The 25,941-nt window shown below is 39.9% G+C and overlaps 1 protein-coding gene across 4 annotated transcripts in view; it reads right to left on the reverse strand.

Annotated features, from left to right (window-relative positions):
- The window catches only part of LOC133804375 (uncharacterized), a 29,792-nt gene extending 19,603 nt beyond the window's left edge, over positions 1 to 10,189 (reverse strand). Inside the window, exons 1-9 of one of the 4 annotated variants that reach the window (XM_062242541.1) lie at positions 10,175 to 10,189; positions 7,518 to 7,637; positions 7,059 to 7,106; positions 6,213 to 6,261; positions 6,033 to 6,081; positions 5,089 to 5,159; positions 4,760 to 4,818; positions 4,491 to 4,589; positions 3,297 to 3,354 (exon numbers count right to left, since the gene is read on the reverse strand). In XM_062242541.1, the coding sequence (XP_062098525.1) occupies positions 3,297 to 3,354; positions 4,491 to 4,589; positions 4,760 to 4,818; positions 5,089 to 5,159; positions 6,033 to 6,081; positions 6,213 to 6,261; positions 7,059 to 7,106; positions 7,518 to 7,592 (508 nt within the window). In that variant the 5' untranslated portion in view covers positions 7,593 to 7,637; positions 10,175 to 10,189. Of the gene's footprint in view, positions 1 to 3,296; positions 3,355 to 4,490; positions 4,590 to 4,759; positions 4,819 to 5,088; positions 5,160 to 6,032; positions 6,082 to 6,212; positions 6,262 to 7,058; positions 7,132 to 7,517; positions 7,668 to 10,174 lie in introns of those variants that run through there. The other 3 variants (XM_062242540.1, XM_062242543.1, XM_062242542.1) reach the window with 3 other exon arrangements.
- Positions 10,190 to 25,941: the final 15,752 nt, after the last annotated feature.

Below are 25,941 nucleotides of genomic sequence, written 5' to 3' on the forward strand. Positions count from 1 at the left end.
AGCGTTATGGATACACTCAAAGTCAAGCAAATCACACAATGTTTTACAAACATTCAAAAGAGGGTGAGGTGGCTATTCTAATTGTATGTGTGGATGATATTGTGCTCACTGGGGATGATTCTGATGAACTCGTAAAGTTGAAAGGAAGACTTGGTGAGTTGTTTGAAATCAAGGACTTGGGTACTTTGAAATACTTTCTTGGAATGGAATTTGATAGGTCCAAAGAAGGTATTTTTGTTAGTCAATGTAAGTATGTGCTAGTATGTGCTACATCTCCTTAATGAGACAGGTATGATGAGTTGCAAACTAGCTGAAACACCGGGTGAACCTAATGTTAAACTACAACCTATAGATCTGAAGAGTGTGAAGGATTGAGAGTTGTATCAAAGATTGGTTGGGAGACTAACTTTTCTGTCCCATACACGACCAGACATAGCCTTCTCTGTGAGTATGGTAAGTCAATTCATACATTCACCTGGTTCAATGCATTTCGATGCTGTCTATAGAATCCTAAGGTATCTAAAGGGAACACCTGGAAAAGGTCTCTTATTCAAACCACGAGGGCATCTAGAGATTGAAGCTTATACGGATGCAAATTGGGCTGGAAGCATAGTAGACAGAAGATCTACATCGGGCTATTGCTCATTTGTGGGTGAGAATCTAGTCACTTGCGGAGCAAGAAACAAAATGTGGTGGCTAGGAGCAGCGCTGAAGCTAAATTTAGGGTTGTTGCTCATGGCATATGTGAAATTATTTGGATAAAAAGATTGCTTGAAGAGCTGAAGTCATCTCAGTCATCACCTATTAAGTTGTACTATGACAACAAGGCAGCAATCACTATTGCTCACAATCCAGTGCTTCATGATCGCACAAAACATGTTGAAGTAGACAAACATTTTATCAAGGAGAAAATTGAGTAGTCAAGTATGCATGCCTTATATCTCTACTAAAGAGCAAGTGGCAGATATCTTTACAAAAGGGTTATGTAAAAAGCAATTATGGAGAATATTTTTAGTCCAGCTTGAGGAGTGTAGGAAAATCTTTTCTCTAATGCGTGTATAATCTTAGTGTATAGCTATAGGATAGAAATTACAGTTATTGTTCCATGATTTTAGGGTATAGTTATGAGATTTTATTCTGTATTTTTTATTCAGTTTTTATTATATGATTTTTTTCCATTAATAGGGTTCTTGAAAATGATAAATACACAGTTGTGCGTATGGAATAGAATAATAGAAATAAACCTTTTTTGTCGACTAAATATGTCCCTAGGATTGTTCAGTAATTCTATGCCAATTTAATTGAAGAGGTACATGAGATAGGATCCCCTTTGTACCAACCACACACTCCATCATTTCCTAGGAGCTTACCTATTTTCTGTTTGATGTCGGTACCAGTGTGCACATCAACTTGCTAATGTCTATTTCTAAAACATCTTGGCTCCTCAAAAGAGAAAGAAGACCCAAAAGCTTGTATTCCCATGTCTCATATACAAGTTGCTGGAGTCTCATCCAGCAGATCCATTTAAGGACCCAAAAAAAGCTTGCTGGAGGTCCATCTATATACATATCATCATCTACATCCCAAAATTCGTATGCTTGGAAGAAGCTTGTACAGTTTGGGAAGGGGTTTTGATTGATCAAAAAGAAGAATCTACTTCAACCAATATGCCCGGTCATACATAACTGTCTAGACACTTGGAAAGGGTGGACAATTAGCTAGAGCAGTAGGTGTTGTATTTCTAAACCTCATCTCAATCCACCGTTGCTTCTACGGAATCTACTTCTGTTCATACTTATCCAAAAGATGTTCCTGCAAAGTTAGCAACTGTCTAGACAAGATTGACACATGTTTAGACTACTGTAGAGCAAATCCAAGGCCGATTGGATTCCATTGAGACCACTCAGCAATAGATCCTATCACACATCACTTGTCTTGCTCGTACCACTTTACACTCTGGATCCAAGAAGGCCAAGCAATGATTTTTATTTTGTTTTATTGTTTTATTTTGAGTTGTGTAAAAAAAATGGGTACTTTTTCAAACAAATGCCAAAGGGGAAGCAATTATGTTTTACTCAAAAGTTGTCACAGCAGGTTGAAATATCATCTTGTCGTGACGAGTTATGTTTCGCCTGATTCTTGAGTTTCAAGATTTCAAATGTAATATTTTGTAGCAAATATTCTTGTTATTAATTTCTGTTATCTGGTTGAGAAAAAGTATATTTTATAATAAGAATATCTATTCTTTATTATATTATTTACTTTCCTTTTAGTATTATTGAATATTGCATTTTTTTCCATAAAAAAAATATTTGTGATATTTGCTTTTCTGGAGTAAAAAGGTAATCGAATTCAGATTCTCTTGTTCTCAGCAATGTCCGAATATCAATCTGTCTAGACAATGGTTTTGGCCTGTCCTGACAAATTGTGTTTGTTCAAGGTGTTTTTCATTGGCTTGATTGTGTGCAAATTCAAAGACCAACGTTTTGGACAACCATTTGGCTACAAATAGGAGCCCAAGCCTCTAGAATCAAGCATCTCTTCGACCTCGTTCATTTCTTTGTTTTATTATTCATTTGTAATACTTGAGGTATTTTTGTTGTGTGAGACTAAGAGATGGATTTTCTTAATCTAGTTTAGAGTGCTGTTCTTGTTTTAATTTTTTTTATAAAAGAGAGCAACATTATCATCGTGAGGGAAGTCAGTTTCCACACGAAGAGAACAATACTTTTTTTTCGAGGGGAAGAATGTTTCATCTTCGGGAGGAAGAAAACACTATCTTTAGGAGAAGAATCATCACCAAGCATTGAAAGGTTTATCGAACCACATAAAAATTTTATGTCATTTAATTTTGTATTTTATATTTCTGTAAGCATTCTACTATTCCAGTTTGTTTGTTCAATCAGAGATAAGAAACTGTTATAACTGACGGTATTCAAACAACTTATACAGTATTCTGTAAGTCACTTGGTAATTACTAAAAAAGGACCTTCCAAGCTATAGGGGACTTGTATGCTGGAAAGTTAAAGATGGTACCAAATGACCCACTAATGTGGATGCCCCAGACAAAGACTGGATATAATAGTGCCAAATGCCAATGAGACGTTTTTTTCAAAGATATATTGCCATTTAAACGGTTGAGTTTACTAATATTAACAAATGATGATCTGGAGGTTTGAAAAGGGAATAAAATGGAGGACGCAAACCTGAAAACAGTCCTTAAATGAGGAAACATAACCATATAGTTAGGACATTTAACATAATTAGTTGATAAATGAAAATCATTTCAATTTTACCTGCAAAAGATGTTTCATATTGTATTCCAATTCTTGCCCCTTCCAAGCAGCAAATCACCTGGCCAAAAATAAGCTAACCAATCAGAAGCTTCTCCAGAAAACATTACTGCCAACGGCTGTTGAATGAGGAAATAAGTTGCTAATACGATTAACGTTGGACCAAATACATAAAGTAACAACCGACTTCAAAACCAATTTTTCTATGATCAATTTCACTTTCATAAAGCAGCATTATGATGATTGCATAACTTACCCTTCACTTAATTTATAAAATTACAGCATTGCATTAGTATTTATATATAACCAAACAAATAAATTGAAGATATAGGCTAACACAAACATTCTGGTTATATACATATGGGTGCGTCTGCGGTACAATATGCTTTTTTGCTGCACCGGTAGAGCACACTCTCAAAAATAATTGTGAGGGTTGTCTTGACCCCAATTTTTTTTTTTATGACGGTGTTTATTGTAGTTATTGTAAACCTTCAGCAAATTTTCGAAAAAATTCCAAATAATTTATAATGTCAGTTTAAACAGCTTGTTGAACTCTCATTTTGTCAATATAAACTATTCAGAATTTCTCGAAAACAAACACCGTCATGAAAAAAAATTAGGGTCAAGAAACCCCCACGTGTCATTTTTGGGAGCTTGTTGTACTGCAGACACCATATGTATATAAATAGAGAGAGATAGATAACTGATAACTATTATATATAGGCAGTAAATCAAAGCCAAAAACCTCTTATTAAGTATTTTCAAATTTCAACCATTTAAGCCTTCCACCAAGTAACCTAAATACCAAAACTAAGTTGCAATCCAAATGAGAACATACACCTCCTCTTTCCATCTTTGACTAACAACTTATTTGCTTTCTCCCACAAAACCTGTGCCTAGACCAAGAAACCCCACATATAATTATGTAACATAGTTGTGACCCTCGTTGGCTGTTTTTCTCCCAAACCTACCATTTTCCAGGATTGAAACCTTTTCTGAGGTAAGATACTGGATAATCACTAACCCCTAAGAATTGCTCCTTTGGAGAAAATGATAAAGAACCTATGATTAAATAACTTGAGGAGAGAAATATGTAGCCTTGGGCTTGAATTATCTTAATATTGGAGACGGGACACCTCTCTAAGCCTTATCCAAGGTGAGATACGACAACCTGGTTCAACATGCCAGAATCATTACCTTACTTCCAACTTTGTACGTAATTTTTTCCTGAACAAGAGGACTGGCCAAATCATTTGTGTCTCCCGATATTGCCTTTCTGTCTACCTCCATGTGAACCTGATCAAAACCCAAAACAACTGTAAGGCATAATTCCATATTCATCAAGAAAATTGAAAGATGAAACGACCAGTAATACATCAACAGCCTGAATCATATAATTCAAACTTCAAATTATCAAAATGAACCAAAGTAACTCAATCAATGCAAAACACTATATAATACTGTACCCATTCTCTTATGGTAGCTAGTAGCCCATCATTCCACTCTTCGCCATCTAAATAAATCTCTAAAAGAAAAAAGAAAAATAGACTAATTCGTCAAACTAAGGAAAAGGAAAAAAAGAGGGAGAGAAAGAAAAAGAGAACTCATGCCACCAATTTATGAACAGACAATCCGGAAAGGAAATATTTAGGTTTTACGTGAGTTGAATTGCTATATTCAAGTTAATTTCCACATTTGTATCTGCTTTCAAATTATCTCTAAGTTAGTAAGTTCTATAACTTTAATCCATTCATCTAAGAACCATAGGGTTTGAGAAGCTCATTTAAAAAGCTACCTTGAGTTTGAGAAGATCGCGCAGCTTCAAATTCATTTTGTAGACGCTCAAAAATCATCTTGTCAGAATCCCTATTGAAATCAATGAACACCAAAATGTAGTATGAGACTAACTTGTATAATTGCAACTTTTGAGCTTTGAAGCCATACCATTCCATAAATATATTGCAATCAGTACATAGTTTAAACATATGATCAGGATGCAGACATCAAAGAACAAGAATTTATAAAAAAAATACTACATAATAAAACAAAAACAAAAAAGCAAGAACTTGTGGAAAGTAATGTGTATGTTTTCACCAAAATAAAACTTAAAAGTTCTAATCAAGCAATTATCTGGTTTGATGTGTGAAGTATAAACATGGGAATGCCTTATCCAAGTTATCTTTGTCTCCACAAAAAACGTGTGAGAGAGAAATAGGGATAACGTTCTTTTTAAACTCATGAACTTATGCATAGATGCATTTGTGCATAGTTTCTGGTGATGTGTTAGAAAGTTTTATTCTGTTCTGCTGTACTTTGTGTTTGTATTTTGGGGAGTAAAGTTTTTGTACTTCCTTTTCTCCTTGTATTATTTTCAAATTAATAATACTAGTAGTGATGTTTTGTTTTAATATATAAATATTTATATTTGATCAAATGACAAAAGGATCATAACCAAATTCATGAAACCACCATGCCATGACGAGAAACTGTTAACATTAACATTTTACTCTCTTCTTCAATTCTTCTTCCAGAAATGCTCTTTCTCTTCTATGTTATAACCTCAATACAAATGTTGGAGTAGAATTTTAAGAAAATCTTTTCATGAATAAATTTTCAAAATACAAATACTTTCCAATACTCAAATGCTAATGAGATTATATTTAACAACAAAAAAACTGCATAATGAAATAAAGCTAACAATTTTACTTGAAGAAATAAGAGCACCAAAAAAAAAGGCACCTGGAAAGACGCTCTACTAACACACCATGTCGTTTGAGAACATTAAAAACTGTGAAGTAGCATAGAAGTTTTAGCCACTTTAGAAGTGGAAATTAGCCGCAAGTAAATTGTGAAAATCAAAGCAAAAATATAGGAGCTTTCTCATTTGTTTTTCTTCTGCCGAACAATATAAAAACTTACATCTAGCTCGTGTAGTCTCTAAACGGATATCATCATCTTGTATAAAATTCTGTCAAAAAGCAGAACATAGATGATCTAAGTCAATCATTGAGTAAAGAAAAAAACCTTATATATATAAATATATATATATATCGAAAATAGCGAAGTCTGCAAAAGAAAAGAGCTATGTTCCTAAAATAATTAACCAATCATTGAGTACTGCTGCTAATGCCAACCACAGAATATATAATTCCATTATCTAAATCAAAACAATTAATTATTCTTAGATCACCAGTTCTAATAAGTAGATAGATACCTATAGAAAACAAAGAAAATTTCAAACCCATTTATCTTAAAGAAATATGAAGTATGAAGCTTATATAATTCAGACACTATTCCCTAAATAGATTCAGGGCAATGATAATTAGTAGCAACGTCAAAACCTCTAGCCAGAACTCTTTGACAACTTTCGTTTTATTAATGCAATTTAATAAATGATTATATTGATTTTAGTTTCCTTTCACTGCAACATTACCAATTAGTCTAGCAAATTATTAGGCAGGATCACATGAGGAATCAAACCTAGACCTCATGGGAGAAAACCATGGGCCTGACATACAACATCAACATGTTTAAAATTTTGTCCAGTTACAACTATTAGCTATTGCCCTTTTGAACACTTCAACTCTAAAAAAGCTCGCAAAATGGTATATCAAATCTAAACAGTTTGAAATACCAGAACTTAACAAAATAGTGAACGAACTAGTAAACAATGAAATTCTAAAGAAGTTGGACGAATTAACCTGTGATTACATTAATCTGGCCAAAAAGAAAAACCCACTTTATTAAAGGAATAAGAATCATTACCACTTCTCCCATTATGCCAAAAGGACGTTGGGGAAACTGCTCAAGTTGCTGTATTAGTTCCCCAGACGTTAGACTCGTGAACATAATAAGTCAGATTAGAGGTTATAATATTGAAAATAGCAACTACTGAAGCAAAATTGAATTAAACAATAAACATAATATGACCAATATATTTGTAATCATTCCTATCACAAAACGAAACCCTCAGAAATATTGCAAAAGCACCGACGGTAGAAACGTAAAATAGCTGATTATAGGGTCGTAGCTAGTAAGTATTTCTCACACATCATCTTGTCATACAAAATGCTTGCGTTTTTCATAGAGATTATCGGTAATTTAACAGTTTTTTTCCTCTGAAAAATTCGAACTTTATGAAACTAAGAAAACTATTTTATACTGAAAACGCAAAATTGTTTCGTAAAACTGAATAAGATGGGATAAATAGTTTGAGAAAGAAACCTTGCGAGAATAGTCCCCGGGAAACGAGCTCTTTCTAAGTCTCTTCTTCTGCGATTCTTCAATGTCGCTATCCATCCCTCTCTCCCTCTCTCTCTGGTTTTGGCGGAGAATAATTCCAGAACCGAAGAAGGGGTTATTGAGTTATATAACCTTGTGATTACCCGGTTTTAACAATATAATCTGGTTATATTTGAGTAATATTTATTTTTGTTTTTAATTTTTTTTTTACAATTTTAAAAAGACAATTACTAAAATAACCTTTCGACTGGAATCTATATATAAATATTACCTTCTCTCGTTTCGCAGCCCCATTTTTCCACTTTCCCGACTTTTTTTCTTCTATTCCTTCACTACAATATTGACATCACAGTACAATTATAAAAAAATTGAAAAGAAGCAAAATAACAAAAGTATATTCACTCTCATTATCAAACCAAGGTACATTTCTCACTTTTTTGTTTTTTGTTTTTCTTTGTCCTGTTTTCTTTCAGATTTTATATGTATATATATATACATATAAATGAGTTGATTTCTTGAATTAAAATGACAATGAGTAACCATTTTTTTGTATTAAACTTTTGTGTAATCTATTACACTTTGCTATAATATTTATTTTGTTTATTAATTTTTTTATTTTACAATCTTAATAATAATGCAAATCATATATTTGTGAAAATGTCTCAATGAACTAACTTTATTAAATTAGATTGAGATTTTCAACTAATATACAATATGTGTTGTTGCTTATGGTTTGATATTTGAAATGAATACTTACATTACATTGATTAATTGTACTACTTCATTATCTTTTTTTTTGTTAAAAAAAACATATTGGATATGTGATGTAGAGTGTACATTTTAGCTTAGTTTGATAATTGATATATTAACAACCTTGTTTTTATTGAAGATTTCAATCACGGTACATAATCACTTTAAGTCAATTTTCTTAGACCCATATATTTAAATAAATCTTATTATGATATTCGAATAATGATATTTTTATGTAAATTTGCTTTCTATTAGCATTTTTAGGTGGATCGATTGTCCAATCACCCAAGCTCAACTCTTATACACTTTATTTCCTAGATTCCATGGCACGAACGAAAGTACCAAGCATTAGAGATCCACAACAACCGATTCAACGACGATTGATTATTCACGAATCTAGTCCGGAGTCGTCGTGCTCAAAATCGTTGGATGCTAGTGTGCCACCAACACCTCCCGTAGACACAACAACGACTCAATTAGATAATGAGGTAAATGAAGTTAAATACATTTTTTCTATTCTTGTACTTTTTTTTAAAATAGATAATATATTTAATTGAAATCAATTGGCTATAAATTTAGAGCACTAAATGCATGATTTGAAAAATATTGGTTTAAAATGTAACTAGAATGAGTATAGCTCAAGTGGTTATGGTCGAGATTTTTAAAAACGCAATGAACTTTCAGTTTAGGGCTCGATTAGCATGAGTTGAGATTTCCAAAGTCTAATTGATAGCATAGAGCTCGACTGGTGAGTAGAGCTCGACCATACATAGTTGAGATTTCCAGAGTCTAATTAAAATTGTAGCATAGAACCCGACAAGTGTGAGTAGAGCTCGACCAAAGTGGAGATTTCCAAATTCTAATTGAAATTGTAGTATGGAGCTCAACTGGTGTGAGTCGAGCAACACCATACATAGTCAAGATTTCCAAAGCCTAATTGAAATTGTACCATAGAGCTTGACTGATGTGAGTAGAGCTCGATCATGCATAGTAGAGATTTCCAAAGTCTAGTTGAAGTTGTAATATAGAGCTCGACTGGTGTGAGTAGAGCTCGACCATACATAGTCGAGATTTCCAGGCTTTAGTAGAGCTCTACCAAACATGGTCGAGATTTCCAAAATCTAAATGAAATTTTAGTGTAAAGCTCAATTAGAGTGAGTAGAGCTCGACTAACGTGTTTTTTACTCTATTGATTAAAAAGTTATATTTTTCTTATATTTAATTAATAGGTATATATTGAAGAAGAGTCAGTGACATGTTCTGAAGAACAATTAGAATCACATATTGATGAACAATCAGAGTCCTCCTCTATGCCACGACAGAAAACACTTCCAGTAAGTTTTGTTTTGTAAAATATTTAAGTTTTTATGTTATTTAATATTGAGAAATATGATATTTAATTTATATGGCTAACAATGTACTTTTATTGTTATTTTTACCACATATATATGAAAAAATAAACATCTAAGCAAACAAAATACAACTTTCTTTGTTTTTACATTCAAATCAAAAATTAAAAAATTAGGGTTTCTCATTTACTTACCTTAATGTAATCACTTTTCTCCAACAATGTCACTGAAATCAGTATGTAAGTGTGTCACAAAATAATCGTTCTATACATTTGGAGAGATTTGATAGGATTTGAAGAGATTATGAAGAAAAAATAGTGGATGGAGGAATGATAGGGGGCTGAATATGTTTTTTGTTTTTTAATTTTTTTTTCAAATCTGATTTTTTATTATTTTAATTAAAAAAATATATAAAATAAAAGGGCATTATTGGAATATAAAAGTTTCATTAAAGGAGGAGGTTAGTGTAGCTAAATTTTGAAAAATGAAGGTTACATAGCTAAGATAAAAACTTTTTAAGGTTATTTAGCTCAAAACCTTGGCGAAGAAGTGGGTTGGTTGGTTGGTTGGTCTTACCCGAATCTAAAGAATTAGGGTAACAGTGGTGAAGCACATACAAGTATTATGTGCTGCTTCCTTTATTTTTTTACAGTAATACCTAATTTTTTATTTTTATAGATAAATATCTATTTTTTTTCTCCTAGGCAAAAATACTTATACGTTGCTATATCATTGGTTAATCTTAAACATATTGTCTAAGCATATATTTGTCACACTCAGTCTATTTCATTATTTTTTATAAAAAAAAAAAAATCATCTTAAATTAGACAAATAAATTAAAAATACATTTTAAATTAATTCAAATTTTAAAAATACATATTTTGATGACAAAAATACTCAAATTACCAAGTGATACACATCTGGTGAGTCAACTTAACAGCTACAATAGAAGAGGTACTGATAAAAGTAATATTTTAGCAACTTTAGGTATTTTGCCTCAAAGAAAAAAGATTAGGTATTTATCTTTAACATATATTGAACATTGCGTATTTTTACCATAAAAATAATATATTAAGTATTTAACTGTAACAAGTGTAAATTATTGGATATTTATGCTGCAAATACCATTTTTTTTAAGACAGAAAATAAAAAAGGTTTGCATCATAGTGTATACTAATTCAAATACATGTCAATATTAGTATGCATCCCCAAATTATGTCATTTTATAAAAAAATAGACTTTATTGCCCCTAAGAGTTCCAAACTCTCTCCCTCTGTCTCTCTAAGGTGATACCACCACCACCACCCACCACCACAACCTCCCTACAACGAAAAAATACGACATCACAATGTCGTCGTCACCATTAATGGCGCCACCTCCACCACCATTAAAGCACCTCTCTTGATTTTTTTTTTAAGTTTTAATGATGAAAAATCTACTATGAAACTTAAACCCAAGAAAAGATTGACTTAAGACACTAATTTATAGATTTCAAACACTTGTATATAAGATTTTTGAGATTTATTTGCACTTTTTCAAATCTAGAAGTGTGAAAAATTGCAAAGAAATGATGTCTAACGATGTAGTTGTGATGGTGCCTTAAAAACTTGGTTTTTGGCAAAAATGATGCCTAACGATGCATAATGATGTTGATGCGACGGTGCCTTGAACACACGGTTTTTAGGCCAAAAAAATCGATGCCTAACGATGTTGGTGCGATGGTGCATTGAAAACATAGTTTTTAACCAAAAATGATGTCTAACGATGTTTGTTGTCAGTATTTTCTCCTCCCCGCACGTGGCAACTCACAGTGACTAGCTCGGACATTCACAGACACCTTCGGGGTATGTTACCCCCCGAGGTCTCTCTTCGGGGCGAGGTTTCTTCCAAGTGAGGCCACCTGTCTGTGCCAACGGGTAGGCCGTGAGTGCCTTTAAGGTAGATTACCCTCTGAGGTCTGCCCTTAGAGCTGGGGGTTCTCCAGGTGAAACAACGTTGGAAATAGCTCTCCTCCCTTAGTCGTCCCCCAAGTCTGAGGTTCTGGTTCTCAGACCTAAGATAGACGTCAGGTGTCAGCCAATGCAGATTTGCAGTGCTAGAGGATCGTCTGACAACTTTTTTGGCGATCCGTCCACAGCGTTGTCAATTGTACGATTCGACAATTCGCATCCCCACTACGCTTTCTAAATGGAGAAGTGCATGCATGCCCTGACAGTACCTGGGGGATGTTCCCTATAAGGCAGGTAGCTTTCTGCAGTGGACCTCGCGTATCTCGCCTGGGTCGTGGTCTCTATTCAATGCAACTCAATGCATTAAAGTGGTATTAATCCCCAAATAACGGGAAGAATGTGTATTAATTACAAATGATTAGTATTAATGACCCCAGTCTCTATAAATAGGGTTGAGAGTCTCATTGTAAAGGGTTTAGTTTTTTAGAGAGAAAAAGACCTTGTACTCAGAGCAATCTAAATGCTGCCTAAGAAAACTCCATTGGAGCTTGCCTCAACAAGCTTCCAATTCTCTTAATAGCAGAGACTCGTGGACTAGGGCTCTTTTATAGCCTGAACCACGTAAAAATTATTGTGTTCTCGTTGTTTATTTTCTTTAACCTCTCATTTTTTATTTTCTTTAACCTCTTGTTTTTTATTTTCTTTAACCTCTCGTTTTAAGGTTGATTGCGAAAAAAGCAGTCAACATTTTGGTGCTTTCGTTGAGAGATTAAAGAAAGCATTCGGAACACTTACAACCATGGTAACCACTCGAAGAAATGTTACAGATGACGTACTCCCTCCTCCCAGAGTTGAAGGAGGGGAACCCAGTATGGAGCCACCTCGAGACATGCCTGAGATGGTGGACGATTATGACGAAGACGCCGAGTATGACGTCGAAGATGACAGTGGCAACAAAGAGTATTATGAGGAAGAATACCCTCATCCCATGGACACGGAGGAGACAATGGAGGTGGCGGTGCTCCGTGAGCAGGTGGCCACCCAGCAGCAAAAGATTGATGTCCAAGAGGGTAACATCGCAGCCCTACAGGAGATGGTACTAGCCATGAAGGTCACTCTTGTAGCCCAAGGGCTACGAGTGGACCCCAATGGTAATGTGCCAGCTGGGCACCCAACTGGCATGCCACCTGCGCACCCTGTTGGAGTGCCACCTGTCAATACAGTCGGAGTGCCCCCCGAGCACCCGGCTGTAGAGGCATAAGATCCGCCAACTGGAGTGCCCACAAAGCACCCAACAAGAGTTGGAACCCCAGTGCCGCCACAGGATCGTGGCAAAGTAAAAGTTGACGAGAATCCTGCCCCAAGGCAGAAGAAGGCTCGTCAAGATCCCGAGAACAATGGCCTAGGGGCCCGAGGACACCACCAGGCTATCATTGCCCGTGGAGCTCGGTGCGTTCCACCTCGACGCGCCCATACGGATCGCTCGAGGCCTGAAGGTGGTGTCCCCTCAGGACCTCACCAACCTCATAGGAACAATGGTCTGAGGGCCTGCCCAAGGAATGTCTCACTGAACCGAGAACGTGGCATTAGTGTCTCAGTAAATGATGAAAATATCGAGTCCGACGGTGAGACCGAGGTGGCTCGACCCGAGGTCAGGCTGACCTACGAGACAACCTTAATGCTCGAAGGTGCAATAAGGCCCATGGGCGTGAGCCCGCCAGGAGAGGTCTATCAAACCTACGAGACAATCTCAACGCTCGGAGAAAAGATAACCCGGCGTAGAGCGTCAACCAAGATCGTGACCCCCTCCGCGTGGAGCTAGAAAGTCTTAAGCGGATCATGCTCAGAATGGCCAAGCGACAATTGTTGGGAATAGTGCCCTTAAAGCAATTGTAGTTGACAAATATTTTAAATGAAATAAATAATTGAATTGAATTATTATATATATAAACTATGTCTGATATTATATGATAATATTAAGTGAATATCAGAAAATTCCAAAGTTTATCTATGTGGACTTTGTTGACCCTGATTTTGGGCAACTGACACGGAGTCAAAATACGCTTGATGTGGATGAATGCGTTGAAAAGAACGTAATAGCGAAAATAATAAGAACACGATATTTTATAGTGATTCGGCCCCAGAATCTGGTAATAACCTACGTCCACTTAGATTGTTATTGATGTGAGAGTCAAAGGAGTGATCAAAGAACTAGGGTTCAATGAGTTTCACCAACCTCTGAAGAACAATACAATATGATTGATATGATTACTCTAAACTCCAGCGATTTAGAAGTCAGAAAAAGAGCAAAAAGATCCCCCTCCTTCCCTGAGCCCTCTTCTATTATTTATAAGCTCAGGGAAGATTTACATTGATTTGTTACTGATATTATTTCCTAAATAATCAGATACTCAGGAAATCAGGGGAGAGAATTTCGGATTCCATCATAACTGCCTAAGATTTCCTCTGCGTGTTACGTGCCTATCGACCAGACTGGTCGTATGAAGAGTCCGCACGCATAACTCCGAACATCTTCCTGGTTGATAGTCGAACGCAGGTTTTGCCAGGTGTCAGCCACGTGCAATTAATTCCTGCCATGTCATTCACTGCTGATTTTTGGGATAACATTTGCCCCCCAAGTTTGTTTAGTGCGACCAGTAATAAAGAAACTTAAGGGAACAACCATTCGCCTTCCCACGTCTGTCAGAATCCCCGTGCATTTTCGAAAACTGTAACATAATTATGTCTAATCAAGTCTTTTCGATTTCCGAAAAGGCAATCTGACGGCTTGTCCACTTCCCCACGTTTTGAAAGTGGGAAGTGATGATTACCGCCTTTTGGCTACCCCCTTGATCCCTATAAGTAGCCTTTCTTCTTTTTCAAGAAACCTTTACCCGTCATTTTGCTAAAATCTTCAAGAACTCACGCCTGTGTTCAGAGCTTCAAAAAACCAATCCGACGTCGTGCCACAGATCTTCCACCTCAAGTTTTCATTTTCTTCCGAATCTCCTCCTTCTCTCAGGTAAGGATTCCATCCTTTAAGCTCTGTACTACGCCATGCATGCTATTTTTGTGCTCTGATATGTCTGCGTTCTTGAATAGGGTTTTTAGGGTTCTTGGTATAGATCGCTTAAAGTTCTGTAGAAGTGCATCTTTATACTTTGTATGGGTTAGATCAGTACTTTGATAGATAGAGTTTCTGGTTTGGGGCGTTAGGTTGTCGAAAGGTTCAACCTTTAAGCTAGACGAAAAAAAAACGAAATTTTTCCTGCCCTTTGGGAGTCGAAAAAATTCCTTTCAGAAAACGTTCTTCTTCCCTTTTTTTTTTATTTACCCACGTTGAAGTTAGCGTAGAATTAGGATGCTGCTGGTTATTTAGGCACGAGCAACGTTATCCCAGCTTCCCTACATTACTTCGCGGATTGTCTTATCTCCTCCATTGTCTGTTTGCAGTTCATATGCAAGACCCTTGGGGAGGAGAAAGACCTATTGAAGACGAACTCTTAGCCCAACTGCTCGAAGGCGAAGAGAATCCATCCTCGTTGATTCCAGAAATTCCATTCTCACGTCCTAACCCAAATCCTCCATCAGCTCCTTCCCAAAAAATGGCCAGAACAAAGACCAAGGCCAGAAAAAGACGCAACCCTACTCCTAGTCAGCCTCCTGCTGATGCCCCCTCGACCAGTGGTCGAGAAGAATTCCTTCCTGAGACTGAAGTTCAAGCACGTGCCCGCCCTCGTCATGCCGTCCAGCCGGATGTTGAGTGGCACGTGGTGTCTCCAAGCACGGTGACCTTTCGCATGGTCTCCAATTATTTAACTAAGTATAATCTGATGGGGGTGACCCTACTCAGACCTTCCACCGACCAGAGAGCCAACCTGCCAGGGGGGGCTTATAGCACCTGGTCGAGATACCATATTGAGGCGGGTGCCACCTTGCCTCTCCATTCATTTTTCCAAGGGGTGGCTAATTACTTCGGGGTGGCCCCTTTTCAGATTACCCCGAACGGATATAGGATGCTGACCGCGCTCTATATCCTTTACAAACTTAAGAAATGGCCAGCCCCCTCTCCTCATGAGGTCAATTATCTGTTTGACCTTAAGTCCAACCCCAACCAAGATGGTACGGGGTTCTTCCATTTCTGCCATCAGGAGACCGGACGCACGTTTCTGTCCGAGACCACTCATATTTCCAATGTGGGGAAGTATCATCTGGAATACTTTCTCACACCTGACATTGCTGCGGACAACCTGGCATTCGCACGAGGAGGTAAGGGGAATAACGAGCCTTAAACCAGTAGTTCTTGCCCTTTGAAATTTCTCGTCATAATACTCTATTGTTCCTCTGTACTTCAGGTCCATGGTTGCGCCCGACCCCTACTCCAGGAATGGAGTTGAGGGCAGCGCTCTTAGCCCGTATGTCCAATGCTGCTAATAGTGTGAAAAACTTGGTCACTGAGGCTAACCTTAGGTTGGCTGGCCTTAAGGGCTCCCCTCCTGCGACCAGCGAACCTGCGGCGGGTGGTGTCCATGTTGACGTGGGACGTGAGCAGGGTCCCGAGCAGCAACCTCAGTCACCTCCTCCTAGGAGGAGGCCAACTGGGGTTACAATCAGGGAACCTGCTGCTTCCCACCGAGCAGCAGAACCGTCGATCCCCAAGGGCAAGGGGAAACAAAAGGCTGCCGAGCCTGCCGAACAGTCTGACGACTCGTCGGATGTATACGGTACACCATTCTCGTTTTTAAATAACTTTCCCATTCCCATCCACCTATTTGATGGGGACAGCAACTTTAGGAACGCTCCTTCTTTAAATTCAGATTTCTTCCAGGAACTAGGTAGTTCAGTAGATAATGTTCCGACCAGTAGGTGTAGCTCGGGTACCTTACTTTTGCATCTCTTATATTCTAACCTTTGTTTCTCTGCGACCCTTTAATCTCATTGCTTGAAATGTCACTTTGTGCAGGCATGGACCCCGGAGACTTCTTTGCACACTACCAGGCTGCTGCCGAGGCTTCTGTCCCGAAGAAGGACAACAAAAGGGCTTGTGGGGAAAGTAGCAAGACCCCTTCGAAGAAGGCCCGAACAGAAGATGCTCCCACTGACGCCCCCTCTAAAGAGAACTCAACACACTCGCCTGCCCCCGAGCAGCAAACTCCCACGCCTGTCGATCCTCGGTCTTCCTCAAAGGCCGTAGACAAAGAGACCACGGACAACTTGTCCGAAGGCTCCCTGCCCAGCCACATAGTTGGCATGGCCAGGGAGAGATTATATCGGCTCTCCAAGCATAGGCGTTCCCAGGTCGCCATCACTGACACTGCCACGATGGACATCAACGAAATCATCAACAGAGGGCTGAACGAGATAGCCAGTGTAAGTCGTCTTTTGCTGCTTTGTCATTTATGCTAAATTTCTTTTCTTAACTTCATTTTTTCTTCAGGGGTTTTTATCCTTGACTGCTAGTTGGCACCGAGCTGGGGCGATGGTTTCTCGAGAGAGGAACTTTGACTCCAGACTTGCCCAGGCTACGCAAGCGCTTGAGGATGAGAAGACTAAGCTGCTCGAGGAGAACAAGGAGCTGGTTAAGCTGAATAAGCAGCTATGCGAGGATCAGTCCACTCTTACCCGAGAGCTTCAGGAGAGTGAGGCGGCCCAGAACAAAGCCATCAACGAGCGGCACAAATGGAAGGAGAACTGCAAACTCAACACCCAAGAGTGTAAGCAGCTCACACTCGATCTGACCGCCAGCAAGGATGAGGTAAAGAAGCTTGAGGAACGGGTGCGCGGGCTCGAGGAGGACAGAGTTAAAACTCTGAAGAAGTATAAGGAAGCCACCTTCCTCTGCTTCTACGACCTCTGGAAGCATAATCCGGGGGTAGACATTAGCTATCTCTCCGATCAGTTGCAAGAGACGCTGATGACGCAGTGTGTTGCTCGACTGGAGGCAGAAGAGAAGGCCAAGGCCCAAACTCCTGCTGCTGCTGCTATGCCCAAACCTCCGACTGATCAAAACTCTACTAATCCAGAAGACCCTCCTGCCCCCCAGCCAAATTAATATATATTTTTTTTTCGCTTTATGGCCCACGGGTCTTTTTGTAAAGACAATCTTTTTTATTTTATTGCTGCGAGGGCAGCTCTTTTGCTTATGCTTGAATAATTACATCCGAGCAGTACTGCTCGTGGTGTAAAGGTTTTTATTCCTTTTAATTCTATTTTTACATCCGAGTACTAATGCTCACGGTGTAAACATTTGCCTTTGATATTATAATCTTTTATCATAATACCTGTTCGCATGACCGAACTTAGCATAGTACTTTGGTTCGTTTTAACAAAATCATAAATTTTGAAAAATACGCTAAGTACCGTAGCATGCTTTCACTTATTTTGTTCATGTGTTTACATACCTCTTGGTATGCTTTGCTATCAATGTACCTTATATGCCCCCCAAGTGATCGAGGAGCTTTAGGTCCTTGGTCACTTGCCTTGACCACGACCTGTGCGAACATTACTGCTCGATAGTGAAATTTCAACACTTGTAATACAGCAAAACAACACACGTAATGAACAAATACTTGTAAAAATAAATTTACAATGGTTGGCAAGAATGACTGGCTGCGCACAGTCCCTTATAATCTCGTATTAAAATGGACTAAACATGTCTTTACGAGTGATCTTTAAAAGATCTTACATTTATAAGCGATTAGCCATACAACGTGGCTAACCCTTTTGCAAAACTTGTAAAAAGTAGAATTTAATACAAGCCAGTCCTTTAAAAAGGACTGTTCACTGATAATACTTGCGCAGGTGTTCTCCATTCCAATAACGTGGAACGAGATCTCTGTTTAGGCGTGCAAGTTTGTAGGTGCCCGGGTGAAGGACTTCTTCGATCTGGTAAGGTCCTTCCCAATTAGGTCCGAGTACTCCAGCAGTGGGGTCGCGGGTATTCAAGAAAACTCATTGTAGTACCAAGTCATCGACGTTGAATTTTCTTTCTTTTACTTTTGAATTAAAGTACCGAGCGACCTTTTGCTGGTATGCAGCAACTCGGAGTTGGGCTTTCTCTCGTATCTCGTCAATTGAGTCTAGGGACTCCATCATCAGTTGGCTATTTTGGTCTTGGTCGTATGTAATGCGTCGATGTGAGGGGGGATCTAACTCGACAGGTAACATAGCCTCATATTCGTAGGCTAAGGAAAATGGGGTATGACCTGTCGCTGTTCGGTGAGACGTTCTATACGACCAGAGGACTTCAGGCAGCTGCTCTGGCCATGCTCCTTTAGCGTCTTCAAGCCTTTTCTTCAAGGTGTCCTTAAGAGTTTTATTCACGGCATCGACCTGCCCGTTTGCTTGGGGATGCGCAACTGAAGAAAAGCTTTTAATAACTCCGTGCCTTTCGCAGAAGTCGGTGAATAAGTCGCTGTCAAATTGGGTTCGGTTGTCTGAAACTATCTTTCGGGGCAAACCATACCGGCAAACAATGTTCTTGATGACAAAGTCAAGAACTTTCTTGGTCGTTATGGTAGCGAGTGGTTCAGCTTCGGCCCATTTGGTGAAGTAATCAACTGCCACGACTGCGTACTTTACTCCGCCTTTTCCCGTAGGGAGGGATCCAATCAAATCTATCCCCCATACCGCAAAAGGCTACGGACTCTGCATCTGTTTCAATTCGTTTAGCGCTGCTCGTGGAATTTTGGAGAACCTTTGACATTTATCACATCTTCGTACAAATTCCATCGAATCCTCGTTCATAGTTGGCCAGAAGTAACCTTGCCTTAGAATTTTCTTTGCCAAACTCTGCCCCCCAGCGTGGTCTCCACAGAAGCCTTCATGCACCTCTTTCATTAGTTCCTTAGCTTTTTCTGGTGTAACACACCTGAGTAGTGGCATGGAATATCCTCTTCGGTACATGACACCATCGACCAGTATGTACCTAGCGGCCCGCCTTTGTAGAGTTCTGGCCTTGTTTCTATCTGAGGGTAATACACCTTTTGTTAGATACTCCAAGTAAGGCGCCATCCACGTATCCTCCATTCGTATTTCCATACTGGCTTCAACTGCTCGGATGCTTGGCTCACTCAATCTTTCTACTGGCACAATGTTCAAAGTGTCAGCATCTTTCGCGCTCGCGAGTTTAGCTAAGGCATCTGCATTTGAATTCTGATCCCGTGGTATTTGCTAGAGGGTATACTTCATGAACTGGGCTAGCAGGTCTTTGGTTTTATTCAAGTAGGCCACCATTTTTAAGCCCCGCGCTTGATATTCCCCTAGAACTTGATTCACCACCAGCTGTGAATCGCTGTAAATATCAAGCGTCTTTGTGCCCATGTCTTTGGCCATTCTCAGTCCAGTGAGGAGGGCTTCGTATTCGGCTTCGTTATTTGACGCGGTGAAGTCGAACCTAATGGCGCAGTGAAATCGATGCCTTTCCAGCGTTATCAATATCACTCCCACTCCTACGTGGGATTCATTGGACGATCCATCCGTGAATAATTTCCACGAAGGAGCTTTCTCTTGAGGCTCAGGCGCACTAGGCTGTTCGCACTGTTCGCTGCTTGGGAGTTCGGTGAACTCTGCAATAAGATCAGCCAAGACTTGTCCTTTTACTGCTACTCGCGGTGAATATGTTATATCGAACTGCACTAGTTCGACTACCCATTTTAATAATCGCCCAGCCGCCTCTGGTTTTTGGAGGACTTGCCGAAGGGGCTGGTCGGTTAAAACTGTGATGGGATGGGCTTGAAAGTAAGGACGTAGCTTCCTTGAGGCCAGGATTAAGCAATATGCTAACCTTTCAATGGGCGGATACCTCAGCTCTGCCCCAATCAGCCTCTTGCTAACATAGTAGACCGCTTTTTGTACGCCTCCTTCCTCGCGTACTAGTACCGCACTGGCAGCAACTTCCGTGATCGCCAGGTAAATGAACAAAGTTTCCCCCTCGATCGGCTTGGATAAAATGGGAGGCTGTGCCATGTGAGTCTTCAAGGCCTGAAAAGCTTGCTCGCAGTCTCCTGTCCATTCAAACTTCTTATTTCCCCTAAGTAGATTGAAAAAAGGGACACATTTGTCCGTCGACTTCGAAATAAATCTACTCAGGGCTGCGATTCTCCCGGTTAGACTTTGCACATCTTTGATTCTCTCTGGCGATTTCATGTCAATCAGGGCTTTTATTTTGTCGGGGTTGGCCTCGATTCCTCTCGAATTTACAATGAACCCCAAAATCTTCCCTGATCCGACTCTGAAGGAACATTTGAGAGGATTTAGTTTCATCTGGTACTTGTTCAATACATCAAAACATTCTTGTAAATCCTTTACATGTCCTTCTGCCTTTTTAGACTTTACCAGCATGTCGTCCACGTACACCTCCATGTTTACTCCGATCAGCTCTTTAAACATGTGGTTGACTAGCCACTGGTAAGTTGCACCTGCGTTTTTCAGCCCGAAGGGCATTACTTTATAACAGTATAAGCCCGTATCGGTCCGAAAGCTGGTGTGGTCCTCGTCAGGGGGATGCATGCTAATCTGATTGTAGCCCGAATATGCATCCATGAACGAGAGGATCGCGTGTCCTGCGGTAGCATCGACTAGCTGGTCGATTCTTGGAAGTGGGAAGCAATCCTTTGGGCAGGCCTTATTGAGGTCTGTAAAATCCACGCAGGTTCGCCATTTGCCGTTAGGCTTGGGAACCAGCACTGGATTGGAGACCCACGATGGATAGAATCAGATTCCACAGCCAGCTCCTGAGAACTGGTAGCAGTTATTTAATGATTTGCAGGCTACAGTATTGAGGCAGGGAGAAGAACTCTGCCTCCTTAGACAACAGCAGGTTCCTGCAGTAGCCAGTGTACCTGAGGCACCCCCTGTATCGGTGCCAGCAGTTGAGCAGCTGCCTGAGATGGAAAATAAATGGGAGCCTCTTTATGAAAGGTTCTGGAAGCAGCAACCTCCAGTTTTCGAGGGTAGTGCAGATCTTGCTAAAGCTGAGCAATGGATGAGCATGATTACCACCATCCTTGACTTAATGAGGGTGACTGGTAATGAAAGGGTGGCCTGTGCCACGTATATGTTTCGGGAGAATGCCCGAATTTGGTGGGAAGTTATATCCTAGACCAGAAACATCAATGCCCTGAGTTAGGAAGAGTTTCAGACTCTATTCAACGAGAAGTACTATAATGATGCCATCAGGGCGGCAAAAGCTAAAGAATTTATCAGATTACTTCAGGGGAGTTTATCAGTGACTGAGTATGCCCTGATGTTTGATCAATTGGCAAAGTTTGCCATGGAACTGGTGCCCACTGATGGGACCAGAAATGAGAGGTTTCTCCAGGGGCTACAACCTAGACTAGACCGAGATGTTCGCATTACCACTGTGGCTGGGGTTACTACCTATGCACAAGTGGTTGAGAAGGCACTCACAACTTAGAGTGTAGAGAACAAGATCTAGCGAGACAATGCAACCAGAAAAGAATTTAGGAGAACAGGTTCTCCATTTATGGGTTCTGGTAGGGGTGGAGGCCCCAATGATCAGAAAAGGAAGGTTCTTGATACCTTCCCAGCTCCAGGTCCTGATAGGCGACCCCGTGGTATTTTAATGGGCCGCCAGAGTGGTAGTGAGGCCTGGAAGACTTATCTCGAATGCCCTAGGCGCAAGAGGCGTCATTTGGGAGAGTGTAGGGCAAGGGCCTACTTTTTATGTGGAGCAATGGGTTATCTCAAGAAAGATTGCCCTAAGGCAAGAAAGGAAGAACCCAGAAAAGCGAACAACTCGGCCCCAGCTCGAGTGTTCGCATTGACAGAAGCAGAAGCTAGGGCTTCTCCCTCACTAGTTACAGGTCAGCTTCTTAGTGCTAGAACCCCTTATAATTTTTTGATTGATTCTTGTGCTACACATTATTTTGTTGCTAGTAGGATTATTGATAGACTATGTAGACCCTATGATTTTTATGCTGTGGGGTTTGGAACTTTATTACCCACAGGGGAGTTGGTAGTATCCAAGAGATGGGTCAGATCTTTGCCAGTGACAGTGGAGGGCAGAGAGTTGTCAGTGGATTTGATAGAGTTAGTTATGACTGACTTTGATATGATTCTGGGTATGGACTGGTTAGTGAAGTATGGGGCAACCATTGACTACAGAAGGAAGATGGTCACCTTTGAGCCTAAAGGTGAGGATCCTTTTGTGTTTGTTGGAATTGTGCAAGGACCTCGCATACCTATGATTTCTATTTTGAGGGCTAGAGATCTATTGCAAGGAGGTTGCATTGGATTCTTAGCCAGTTTGGTTGACGCCACTCAGGTCATGCCAGTAAGACCAGAAGAAACCAGATTAGTCTGCGAATTTCTGGATGTGTTTCTAGAAGATTTACCAGGGTTGCCACCACACAGAGAAATTGAGTTCGTGATAGAACTGGCACCAGGGACAAAGCCAGTGTCTAGAGCACGTTACAAAATGGCCCCAGCTGAGTTAAAAGAATTGAAAGTATAGTTGCAATAACAATTGGATTTGGGCTTTATCAGACCTAGTTTCTCACCTTGGGGTGCGCCAGTTCTGTTTGTGAAGAAGAAGGATGGTTCTCTGAGGATGTGCATTGATTACATAGAACTGAATAAGTTAACAATCAAGAACAAGTATCCTCTGCCAAGGATAGATGATTTGTTTGATCAGTTGCAAGGTAAAAATGTATTCTCAAAGATAGACCTTCGTTCTGGTTATCATCAATTGAGGGTCAAGGAGGGAGACATACCGAAGACTACTTTTCGCACTAGGTATGGGCATTATGAGTTCTTAGTCATGTCTTTTGGATTGACTAATGCCCTATATGCTTTTATGGATTTGATGAACAGAGTGTTCAAGGATTATCTGGACTAGTTTGTGATTGTCTTCATCGATGATATCCTGGTTTATTCTCAGTCAGAGTCAGAGCATGAACAACATTTGAGATTAGTTCTATAGAGACTGAGGGAACACATATTGTTTGCAAAGTTCAAGAAATGTGAGTTCTGGTTATCAAGGTATCTTTTCTTGGGCATATTGTCAGTAAGGAGGGGATTAAGGTAGATCCAGCAAAGATTGAGGCAGTCAGAGATTGGCCAAGGCCAAAGAATGCTTCTGAGGTTAGAAGATCCTTGGATTGGCAGGTTATTATAGGCCTTTCGTGGAAAGGTTCTCAAAGATTTCTACTTCATTGACTGAACTGACACGCAAGAATCAGAAGTTTGTGTGGTCAAACAAGTGTGAGAACAACTCCAGTTCTGAGTCTTCCAACAGATTAGGAGAAGTTTGTGATTTACTGTGATGCTTCACATCAAGGTTTGGGTTGTGTTCTGATGCAGTCAGGGAAGGTAATTGCTTATGCCTCACATCAGTTAAAAGAGTATGAACAGAGATATCCTACTCATGATTTAGAGTTGGCGGCTGTGGTCTTTGCTTTAAAGGTATAGAGGCATTATCTTTATGGGGAGAAGTGTGAGATCTATACAGACCACAAGAGCCTGAAATACTTCGTCACACAGAAAGATTTGAATATGAGACAAAGGCATTGGCTGGAGTTAGTAAAAGATTATGATTGTGAGATTTTGTATCATCCAGGAAAAGCCAATGTGGTAGCTGATGCTTTAAGCCGGAAGGGTCCAGGACATATTTATAGTGCGAGGCTGATAGCCAAAGAATTAACAGATGATATGACCAGAGCTGGTATAGAGTTGCTGGTGGGCTAATTGGCCAATATTATGCTACAGTCTACGCTGTTGGAAAGAATCAAGGAGGGTCAGTTGGGTGATGCACAACTGATCAAGATTAGAGAGGATGTTTTGGCTGGAGTATCCAGAAATTATACAGTGTCTGATTTGGGCTTGTTGAGATACAAGGGTCGGATATGTGTTCTGTTAGACACTACTTTGAGGCAAGAGATTCTGGATGAATCTCATACTACACCTTATTCTTTGCATCCAGGCACCACAAAGATGTATCAGGATGTGAGATCGTTGTATTGGTGGCCGGGGATGAAGAGGGATGTAGTGGAATATGTGGCGAAATGCTTGACATGTCAATAGGTTAAGGCTGAGCATCAGAAGCCGGCAGGGTTATTGCAGCCTCTGGATATCCCAGAGTGGAAATGGGAGGACATCACGATGGGTTTCGTGGTGGGGTTTCCCAGGACTGTTGGTCAACATGATTCTATTTGGGTTATTATGGATCGCTACACCAAGTCAGCTCACTTCTTGGTAGTGAGGACTACTTATATAGTTGACTAGTATGCAGGTCTCTATGTGAGAGAGATCGTGCGCCTTCATGGAGCGCCGGGGTCGATCATGTCAAATCGTGACCCCACTTTTACTTTCAAGTTCTGGGGGAGTTTACAGAAGGCCATGGGAACACAATTGAAGTTCAGTACTACTTATCATCCTCAGACAGATGGACAATTTGAGAGGACGACCCAGATATTGGAAGACATGCTGCGAGCATGTGTACTGGACTTTGGTGGATCCTGGAGTAAATATCTACCTTTGATAGAGTTTTCCTACAACAACAGTTATCAGTCTGCCATTAGGGTTGCACCTTATGAGATGTTGTATGGTAGGAAGTGTAGATCTCCCATCCATTAGGATGAGACATGTGAAAGGAGATACTTGGGTCATGAAGCAGTTCAGAGGACCTCATTGAGAAGATTAGAGCTTGGATGCTCACTTCTCAAAGTAGACAGAAAAGTTATGCAGATCCCAAGTGCAGGTTTGTGGAGTTCCAGGTGGGAGACTATGTTTTCCTTAGAGTTTTGCCATGGAAAGGGGTGAAAATATTTGGGAAGAAGGGCAAGTTGAGCCCTAGATATGTAGGTCCATTTGAGATCCTGGAGAAGATTGGCTAGGTGGCTTACAGGTTAGCTTTACCTCCGGCATTGTCAGCCATGCATAACGTGTTTCACGTTTCAGCTCTTCGGAGGTATGTATCTAATGTGACTCATGTTTTGAGCTATGAAGATCTGGAGCTTGAGGCAAATCTCTCTTATGAGGAACAACTAGTCCAGATACTTGACAGACAGGACAAGGTCCTTAGAAATAAGACGATACCTTTGGTTAAGGTATTGTGGAGGAGCAGCAAGGTCGAGGAAGCGACCTGGGAGCTGGAGTCAGATATGCAGAATCAGTATCCCGAGTTGTTTAGGTAAATTTCGAGGACGAAATTTCTGTAAGGAGGGGATAGTTGTAATGCCCCAAAATCCCTAATGCGGTTTAATGGTTGGATTAGTAGACCGGGAGGGCCATAATTGATTTATTATGCCATTAAATTATTATGTGCATGTTTATGTGCATTATATTATAATATGATGTTAAATGCATGCATGTGGGTCCACATTTCATCATAGGGGC

The sequence above is a fragment of the Humulus lupulus genome, chromosome X, assembly GCF_963169125.1.
Source record: "Humulus lupulus chromosome X, drHumLupu1.1, whole genome shotgun sequence".
In the NCBI taxonomy this organism is placed as follows: Eukaryota; Viridiplantae; Streptophyta; class Magnoliopsida; order Rosales; family Cannabaceae; genus Humulus; species Humulus lupulus.